Source organism: Vipera ursinii (genome assembly GCF_947247035.1).
Source record: "Vipera ursinii genome assembly, chromosome: 3".
NCBI classification, from domain to species: Eukaryota; Metazoa; Chordata; class Lepidosauria; order Squamata; family Viperidae; genus Vipera; species Vipera ursinii.
The window spans coordinates 176,582,463-176,593,076 of NC_139516.1; the positions used below are offsets into that span (position 1 = coordinate 176,582,463).

At 38.1% G+C, this 10,614-nt stretch overlaps 1 protein-coding gene across 1 annotated transcript in view; it reads left to right on the forward strand.

The window, feature by feature from the left end:
* The window catches only part of NKAIN3 (sodium/potassium transporting ATPase interacting 3), a gene marked incomplete at both ends in the record, with an annotated part of 120,528 nt that extends 110,467 nt beyond the window's left edge, over nt 1–10,061 (forward strand). The window contains one exon of the mRNA XM_083361233.1: nt 9,990–10,061. Coding sequence (XP_083217359.1) covers nt 9,990–10,061 — 72 coding nt within the window. The remainder of the gene's footprint in view (nt 1–9,989) is intronic.
* Nucleotides 10,062–10,614: the final 553 nt, after the last annotated feature.

Sequence of the window (10,614 nt, forward strand, 5' to 3'; positions counted from 1 at the left end):
ACAAAAGCCACAAATCATTTATTAACTGTGATCATTTCAGGCCATAAATGAATTTTGAAAAGGAATTTAAGATTTACATTTTCTTAAAACAATTATTTCCATGTGAAGGAATGTGGATGTTTTAACTTGCGGAACAACACTTTATAGAGCTTTATAGAAGTCTCTGGAACAATATTGGAAGAACTAAGATATCATTTTTAATTGGGGTTTTTAAGAGTACAGGGTCAATTTAACATTTTTTAATTTGGTTTTAACTTTTGTATGTTGGATTTTTTAATTCCCTGTAAACCGCCCTGAGTCCTCAGGGAAAGGGCGGTATATAAATGTAACTAAATAAATAAATAAATAAATTTCTTCTTATCTGTTTTTTCCTATGCTCACATTTATATAGACACTATTTCTCCCAGAATTTTACAAATATCAACATTATTTGTCTATTTTGAAGAAATCCTATAATCATGTTATAATTACCTGTCCACTTATTTAAATGAGAATACCTTATAATTAGGAAGTTGTCAACTGTGAATCTGGAAGGGCTTTGTAAAAATTGTTATTGGATACAACAACAACAAAAAAAAACAAATCCCATGACTGAAATTCATATTGAATTTCATGCAGGCTAGTATGAAGAATAAGCAACTAAAACAGTGTAAGTAAAACAATGTAGCGTGATTTTTAAAGCAAGCCTGATATCTATGGCTAAAAGTGAACAAGAAATACATTTTTATATGGCTCAGTGGGCACCCAACTGCAAGATAGACCCTGACTGTATCATTGGGCAACATGAGACAACTGCTTTTTATTTTATAAAAAGAAGCAAATAATTAAAACATTCACTGATACCGATTCAGATAGTTTTGCTCACAGCTAGAGTAGATATTTGAAAGGATTTGATAGGAAATGATTTGTATATTTTGATTCTGGCACTGATAGAATCCAATCTCCATTCCATAGTACAGTACATAAATAATAAAACTTTCCTGTACTTTTGCAAAAATTTCAGCTTTTCAGAGCTCACAAACAGAAAGAATCATATACATACAATATTATAATATGTACTGTTTTCTATTTTAAAGCATTTCATCTTTTTAGTATGACTTAATATATTTGATTTATAAATAAAACCAAAACACTAATATACTTTATAGAGTCCAGTAAGAATGATTTTTTTTAAAAAAAAAATGTCTAAAATGCTATCCTTTAGTGAATGTGTAGCTCATGTATGAAATATCTTTTTCTGGCACTTTTATTTTCCACTTTAGTGAGATATTCAGAAGATAAACGGCTGAATGGGGGGTTTTTTTGAACAATTTGAAAAAAAAATTAATGATATTGCTATTTAGCAAAACAAAAAAAGGATAGTTAAAAGTTCTGTTAAAGAAAATAAATAGATTACCTGAAAAGTATAGTTAGAAAGATAATGATTATCTAATTTTTGAAGACCCTATTTATGTGTGGTTGGTGAAATATTTGCAATAGGAAGACTCTTTACAGATCTAAGAAAATAAATCAGGCAAAATGAAAATGGGGGTGGGGAGAACAAAAGCTGTAATGACAAAATTATATTTCCCAAAATACACTGAAGGGATGATAAATGTGAACAAAGAAAAAAAAAATAGGCTGTGACTAGCAAAATAGAGCCTTGGTGGAGCAGTGGGCTAATGCCTCCTTAAGTAACACCAGCTGCCTGCAATTAGTGCAGGTTCGCATCCCACCAGCCTCAAGGTTGACTCAGCCTTCCATCCTTCCAAGGTAGGTAAAATGAGGACCCAGATTGTTGGGGGCAATTAAGCTGACTTTGTAATAATGTCGCTTGGGGTGTGTGTGAAAGCCCTAATAAGCAGGCACATACATAGAATGAAGGCTACTGCTAAGCTTGTAAGCCGCCCTGAGTCTTCGGAGAAGGGCGAGATATAAATGGAATTAAAATTAAAAAAAAATCTCTCCTGGTAAACTTCAATGCAAAACTTATTATTAACAAAACCATTTTTTATTTCAGTAAAGCCTGATAGCTTTGATGATTTGTTATAAGAATCTCCGGTACAGACCTGGGTCACCCTCAGTACTTGTCTACAACTTAAAGCATTTCTCTGAACGTGAATCTGGATAGCAAGTGAGTTCAGCTTTGCTTGCAAGAACAAGGAATCTGAAATCATTGCTGTAGAAACTTAGCACTGAGAATAAAACGTCCTCACTAGTTGTGACATTCGAAAGTAGTATAAAAGATCATACTAGGCTACATATAACCTACACTTCTATTTAATATTGAATTTAAATCTCTTTAACATAAAACATCTAACATAGCAGGAAAAAAAATCTTCCAGTAACTTAGATTAATACTTGCTTTGCTGGTGAGATGTTAAAGTGAAACTCTCTGTACAGTTATATACTGCACCTAAGGCATCTACTAGGAACTGTCTGGATGCACTGAATTTTCTGTGACTTTCAGAGCTACGTGGATATTTATTTGGTCCTGAGGTTTGCTTCAAAAGTATTTTGATTTGTTCAGATTTCTTGAAAACCACGTCTGAAGGTTTTCCAAGGGTGGGGTGGGGTGGCTAATATAATCAGTTTGGGAAAAGCAGAGAGAAATGCTACAGTTAGATCATAGAATATTTCCTGAGATAAATTGCATAATACTGCTTGAGTTTTCCTTTATTGAATCCCCTGAAATGTTTTCCTGAGAAGTACAATTTAGCAACAGTCATTATTGAAGTTAACTGAGCATTTATTTTCTACAATCCTTTATGCTTTGCTGGTAAATTAATGTTAGTTGAAATAATAAAGAATTCCATCAGCTCTTTAAAATCAAAAGGACAATTCATTGTTGTTGTTTTAAAAAATGTGTTTATAAAAAATAATACACTCAGTTAAAATAAACTATTAAGATTATATAGGCATTCCTTTGTTTCTTGCAAAACTATTTCTAAAACATGGATTCATGGAGGGAATATTACAGAAGTTGAATCTGCCAGGCAACTAAAATGTCAACCATGTCTACTCTGCTTTAAATAATTTATCTGGTGTCTTATTCCTTATGGCAATTTGGTAGTGGGTTGTGTATACGATGGAAATAATAAACTTCTAAATATGCTATCATACATTTTGTAACATATACTGTATATTTATCTACCAATCCTCACCTATTTCCATAGATTGCATATCCATTATGTTATTCTCTTTCAGAAAAAAACATTATGCACAGTGCAGATAATGGTTTTTTTTAAAAAAAGTAGAAAAGTAAAATCACAACATGCTATTCGATGCAGTTTCTGTAAAGTAGTGTTTTGATTCTTCTTCCTGAATCATGTTAATATACTAATATATACTAATATAGAATAAATATATGTTTTAGAATCATTTTCCCCATCCTTGAGGAGTCAGCCTAAGTGTAAACTCTTGGAGCATGTAGTAAACTTATTCTGGCCAAAATAAGATGGGTGGTACCTTGAAAGCATCAGCAAAATTATATATTTTTATATAGCAATAAATTATGGAGGTAGAAGCAATATTTGCTCATGTATTCTCTGAACATTGCAAAATAAATATCCAGCTTCAGTATCATCTTTATGTACAAAAATGCATCTGGCCCTATAGTCCCATAGACATTTTTAGAAGTAGAATATTGAGTATTTTTATCTCGACCCCAAACCACCTCAGTGATGCCCTTGATGTGATGTCCCATTGCCTGGAAGCAGTTCGGGTCTGGATGGGGAAGAACAAGCTTCAACTCAACCCTGACAAGCCTGAGTGGCTGTACGTACCGGCATCTCAGGATATTCAGAACATTCCATTTCTTTCTATAGGGGGTAAGTTATTACCCCCCACAGATAGGGCTCACAACTTGGGAGTCCTCCTAGATTCACAGCTTTCCTTGGAAGACCACATAACAGCTGTGACTAGGGGAGCCTTTGCCCAGGTTCGCCTGGTGCGCCAATTACGGCCCTATCTAGACCGAGATGCCCTACGTACGGTCACTCATGCACTCGTGACCTCTCGTTTAGACTACTGCCTTGTCGTGGCGAAGGGGCTTGCGTAATTCAATGAAGCCATGAGCTATGCCGTGCAGGGCCACCCAAGACGGACAGGTCATAGCTGAGAGTTCTGACAAAACGTGATCCACTGGAGAAGGAAATGGCAAACCACTCCAGTATCTTTGCCATGAAAACCCTATGGACAGTACCAAAAGGCAAAACGATATGACGCTGGAAGATGAGCCCCTCAGGTCGGAAGGCGTCCAATATGCTACTGGGGAAGAGCAGAGGGCTAGTACTAGTAGTGCCAGAAAGAATGAAGCGACTGGGCCAAAGCCGAAAGGACGCTCAGCTGTGGATGTGTCTGGTGGTGAAAGGAAAGTCCGATGCTGTAAAGATTTTTTCTCCATAGGAACCTGGAATGTAAGATCCATGAATCAAGGAAAGCTGGACGTGGTCAAACAAGAGATGACAAGACTGAACATCGACATCTTAGGTATCAGCGAAGTAAAATGGACAGGAATGGGTGAATTTAATTCAGATGACCATCAGGTATACTACTGTGGGCAAGAATCCCTCAGAAGAAATGGAGTAGCCTTCATAGTCAATAAAAGAGTAGGAAAATCAATACTGGGATACAATCCTCAAAATGACAGAATGATCTCAGTTCGAATCCAAGGGAAACCATTCAATATCACAGTAGTCCAAGTCTATGCCCCAACCACCAGTGCTGAAAAGGATGAAATTGACCGGTTCTATGAAGCCCTACAGCACCTTATAGAAGTAACACCAAAAAATGATGTCCTTATCATCATGGGGGATTGGAATGCTAAAGTAGGAAGCCAAAAGATAACTGGAATAACAGGCAAGTTTGGCCTTGGAGTACAAAATGAAGCAGGGCACAGGCTGATAGAATTTTGTCAAGAGAATACGATGGTCATAGCAAACACTCTTTTCCAACAACCCAAGAGACGGCTCTACACATGGACATCACCAGATGGTCAACACAGAAATCAGATTGACTATATGCTCTGCAGCCAAAGATGGAGAAGCTCTATACAGTCGGTAAAAACAAGACCAGGAGCTGACTGTGGCTCAGACCATGAGCTTCTCCTTGCAAAGTTTAGGCTTAAACTGAAGAAAGTAGGGAAAAGCACTAGGCCACTCAGGTATGAATTAAATCATATCCCTGTTGAATATACAGTAGAGGTGACAAATAGATTTAAGGAATTAGATCTGATAGACAGAGTGCCTGAAGAACTATGGACAGAGGTTCGCGACATTGTACAACAGGTAGCAACCAAAACCATCCCAAAGAAAAAGAAATGCAAGAAAGCAAAATGGCTGTCTGAGGAAGCTTTGCAAATAGCTGAGGAAAGGAGGAAAGCGAAAGGCAAGGGAGAAAAACATAGATATGCCCAATTGAATGCAGAATTCCAGAGAATAGCTAGAAGAGATAAGAATGCCTTCTTAAATGAACAGTGCAAAGAAATAGAAGAAAACAATAGAATAGGGAGGACCAGAGATCTTTTCAAGAAAATTGGAGAGATGAAGGGAACATTCCATGCAAAAATGGGCATGATAAAGGACCAAAATGGCAGGGACCTAACAGAGGCAGAAGAGATTAAGAAGAGGTGGCAAAATTACACAGAAGAACTATACAAGAATGAGCTTAACGTCCCAGATAATCACAATGAGGTGGTCACTGACCTCGAGGCAGACATCCTAGAATGTGAAGTGAAGTGGGCCTTAGAAAAGCTGAGCAACAACAAAGCTAGTGGAGGTGACAGTATTCCAGCTGAGCTATTCAAAATCTTAAAAGACAGTGCAGTAAAAGTGCTACACTCAATTGCCAGCAAATTTGGAAAACTCAGCAGTGGCCACAGGATTGGAAAAGATCAGTTTACATTCCAATTCCAAAGAAAGGCAGTGCCAAAGAATGTTCAAACTATCGCACCATTGCACTCATTTCTCATGCTAGTAAAGTCATGCTTAAAATCCTACAAGCTAGACTTCAGCAGTATGTGGATCAAGAACTACCAGAAGTACAGGCAGGATTTCGAAGAGGCAGAGGAACTAGAGATCAAATTGCTAACATACGCTGGATCATGGAGAAAGCTAGGGAGTTCCAGAAAAACATCTACTTCTGCTTCATTGACTATGCTAAAGCCTTTGATTGTGTGGATCATAACAAACTGTGGCAAGTTCTTAAAGAGATGGGAGTACCAGACCATCTTATTTGTCTCTTGAGAAACTTATATGCGGGTCAAGAAGCAACAGTGAGAACTGGACACGGAACCACTGATTGGTTCAAAATTGGGAAAGGAGTCCGGCAAGGCTGTATACTGTCGCCCTGCCTATTTAACTTATATGCAGAGCACATCATGAGAAAGGCAGGGCTAGATGAATCAAAAGTTGGAATTAAGATTGCCGGAAGAAATATCAACAACCTAAGATACGCAGATGATACCACTCTAATGGCAGAAAGTGAAGAAGAACTAAAGAGCCTCTTGTTGCGGGTGAAGAAGGAGAGTGCAAAACTTGGGTTGAAACTTAACATTAAGAAAACCAAGATCATGGCATCTGGCCCTCTCAATTCCTGGCAAATAGATGGGGAAGAAATGGAGGTAGTGACAGATTTTGTTTTCCTGGGCTCCAAGATCACTGCAGATGGGGACTGTAGCCAAGAAATTAAAAGATGCTTGCTCCTGGGAAGGAAAGCCATGGCAAATCTAGACAGCACACTAAAAAGCAGAGACATCACCCTGTCAACAAAAGTGCGTATAGTCAAGGCTATGGTCTTCCCAGTTGCAATGTATGGCAGTGAAAGTTGGACCATAAGAAAGGCTGAGCGCCAAAGAATTGAGGCCTTTGAACTATGGTGCTGGAGAAGACTCCTGCGAGTCCCTTGGACTGCAAGGCGATCAAACCGGTCAGTCCTAGAGGAGATCAATCCTGACTGCTCTTTAGAAGGCCAGATCCTGAAGCTAAAACTCAAATACTTTGGCCACCTAATGAGAAGGAAGGACTCACTGGAGAAGAGCCTAATGTTGGGAAAGATCGAGGGCAATAGAAGAAGGGGACGACAGAGAATGAGGTGGCTGGATGGAGTCACTGAAGCAGTAGGCGTGAGCTTAAATGAACTCCAGAAGATGGTAGAAGACAGGAAGGCCTGGAGGAATGTTGTCCATAGGGTCGCGATGAGTCGGACACGACTTCGCAGCTAACAACAACAACAACAAATGCTCTTTACATGGGGCTGCCCTTGAGGACCACTCGGAGGCTCCAACTGGTACAGAATGCAGCCGCGAGAGTTGTGTTGGGAGTCTCCCGATACTCCCATGTTACACCTCTACTCCGTGAGCTGCATTGGCTCCCAGTTGTCCTCCGGGTAAGATTCAAGGTGCTAGTAATGGTTTTCAAAGCCCTATATGGCATGGGTCCGGAGTACCTTGGGAATCACCTGCTGCCAGCATCAACGTCCCTCCGTCCAGTGCGCTCCCACAGAGAGGGCCTCCTAAGGGTTCCACCGTTCGGAGAATGGTGACTCCCAGAGGGAGGGCATTCTCTGTGGGCGCGCCTGACCTATGGAACCGTTTACTGGTTGAGCTCCGGATGGCTCCCGACCTTTGCTCCTTCCGACACGACCTAAAAACATATCTGTTTAAGCAATCCGGTCTGGTCTGACGGGTTCTGTTGTAATTATTGTTTTAAGGTAACTATCTTCTACATTTAGGCAAAACTAGGGTTTAATTTAGGGTTTAATTTGTTTTCAATATCTGTATTTGTGCATTCTGTTATTTATGTCACTCTTCACCGCCCTGAGTCCTAATAAATAAATAAATAGTGTCAGGCTTTATTTGGAAATGTTTCCATCTGACCATTTAATTCTGTAGTAGTGGACCAAACCAGTGAGAAATATTAGGAACTGTGTTTCAGCCATACCTGGAGGACCATAGAATTCCATTCTTGATCTATGTGTTTGATTCAAAAAATTATGTAATGCTAATTGGGCACACCAACTTTTGCTTTCTTATCAATTAATAAAAGTTAACTTGAGTCTAGGCAAGCTGCCAACAAATGCTATTTACATTAAGAAGCCAAGCAATGAAAGGAATTGTCCCACTGCAGATTAATTATTAACCTATCTGTTAGTTAGCCTTTTGTGACTGCAGCCATATCAGTTAAATAACAATTGGGTTAATCAAGATAGCTAGCCAAAGTAATTTGTTGGAATAAATATTTTATTATAATGACCATCAATCAAGCACAGAAAATACTGTAATAATTCCCTTGCTATTAAAAGCTACTATAGTACTCCATTAATATATATTTAAAGATCAGTCCATTTTCAGAGTTTTATATTTGCCATTGAATAGGAAGAATATTTTCATCTAATTATTGATAAGTTTTCTTTATTTAAATTGCCCCAGATATTTGCAACTATTCCATGCATCAATTTAACTTTTTAAAACAATTTCTTTTGTCTTTTTTAAAAGAAAATATGTTTGATTTAATGTAATTTCATGGTATATGTGTTATTCATATTTGAAGAAGTTATATTGGACCTACAAAAGCAGTTATTTAAAACCTTAATCAATGTTGATCCTGGCCATATTTAAAGATTATCCTAGATTTCTATGTGGTAGATCAAAGAGCTACTTATCCATTATGGGAAGTGATTGAAAATTATGCAAGCTTAAAGAAATGCTGATCACATTACCAGCCTCTACTATGCCTCAGCAATGAAGCAGAGAAGGGTTTTCTTGTATGAAAAGTGGGATGCACATACTTGTGTGGACAGCTCAAATAGTCTGAGGCCATGTGAAACAGCAAAAGGCTGCTGCCTCTTCTGGATCAAGTTTAAGACATATCTTGTATGAGTGCCACATTATTTTTTGGGAGATTATTTCTCTCTAGCTCTGAATTTGATTTAGTACGGTACTTTTGGTTTAAAAAAATAAGTTGGAGAGGAACAAGAGGAGAGGAGAACAACTCTTCTGGTGAAAGGAATCTGTGGTAGGGGAGCTCTTTGGGGTCAAGAGATTATTTTTGCAACCAGAAGGATTTGCTTCCCTTCCCTTTCAGATCCAGGGATAGCAAAATAAGTTGTGGAACAATAGTTTTCCTTCCAACTTTCTGATCCAACAGAGTGATCATTCTAGAACCAAAGGAGGCATTTTGCTCCCGTGTCCTGCTTTTCCTGTCACCCATGGACTGGAGGAGGGGAGGTGAAGAGATCTTTCTTCCTCCTTATTCCCCACTACTTCTCTTGGCATGGGGGAAAAGCGGGGAACAGGTCTTATGCTCTCAGTTATCTCATCCCATAGGATCACTCCAGAGCATCAGAGACCTGGCAGGTCTTCTTGCGTGAATGAAGGGGAGAGAAGAGATGCCAATTATCTCAACACCAAAAAGACTTGTTTACCTCTACAGTGTGTTGGTGGTGGGGAGAATGCCATTTTCCTCGTTACTTAACAGCAAGGGACTTCGACTAAACTACAAACACTGCTGCCAAATGCATTTTCTGGCATACCCTTTGATGAAGCTAGCTGTGGATTCACTATGTCATTCCCAGCAGTAGTAGTCACCACTGTAGGAAGGAGTTGTGTAATTGGAATATGGCTACAGAAAAGTTCTCACCCAATCTAAATTCTATAAGTGGTAGCATCTATAAAGAGAACTTACAATGCAATTGTATATTCTGAATGGATTCATATGAGAAATTTCTTTTCAAATACTCTGATCCCAAAAACTTAATTTCACTGGAATTTTAGTTTGCATTGTCATGAATTTGTAACCAGAATGGAATATTTAAAACCGATTATAACTCTTAAAAGTTTCTACAGTTCCAAAAAACTCAAAGGGTAGACTCAATAGACCATTGGGTCTTTTTCTGCCATTAGTTTCCTATGTTTCTACTTAGTTTGCATATATATTAAATTTCTGAACTAGATGTAGTTTGGCACATTTAGGATGAAGTAACAGTTTTTCTGTTTCTTTTTTCTCTCACAGTTGATTGGCTTTGTTTATGCCTGTTATGTGATTAGTGTTTTTATGGAAGAAGAGGACAGCAGTAAATACTGATATATACATCCCGATCTCTGGAGTCACAACTTTGTGGTGAGACATAATATTGTTCTCATAGAAATTTTGGGGAATGGAAAGGTATATTAAAAAAAGAGAGCAACATTCTTCTCTTGGAAAAAATAGCTTTCTTTTAATTCTGCCCTTATAATATAGCCAATACATATCAATAAGATTAAGTATTTTCATTGTTTTCATTTGTTATTCTAATTCATGTTATGTTAATATTAATGATTTATTCTATTTTTAACTTTGTGTGATATACATTGTTCTATTTCATTTTGTTATTTCCTATGAAAGCTTCCTTAAAAGAGTGATATACATTCTAAAAGGTACTTTGAAACAGGGTCCCCAACTGCTGGACCAATAGTACTGGTCCATGGTCTATTAGGAACCAGGCCACACAGGTGAAGGTGAGTGGCAGATGAGAGAGTGAAACCAAAACCATCCTTTCCCCTCCCGTCTGTGAAAAATTGTCTTCCATGAAACCAGTCCCTGGTGCCAAAAAGGTTGTGGACCGCTATTTTAAATTATAACATATAAAATATAAATA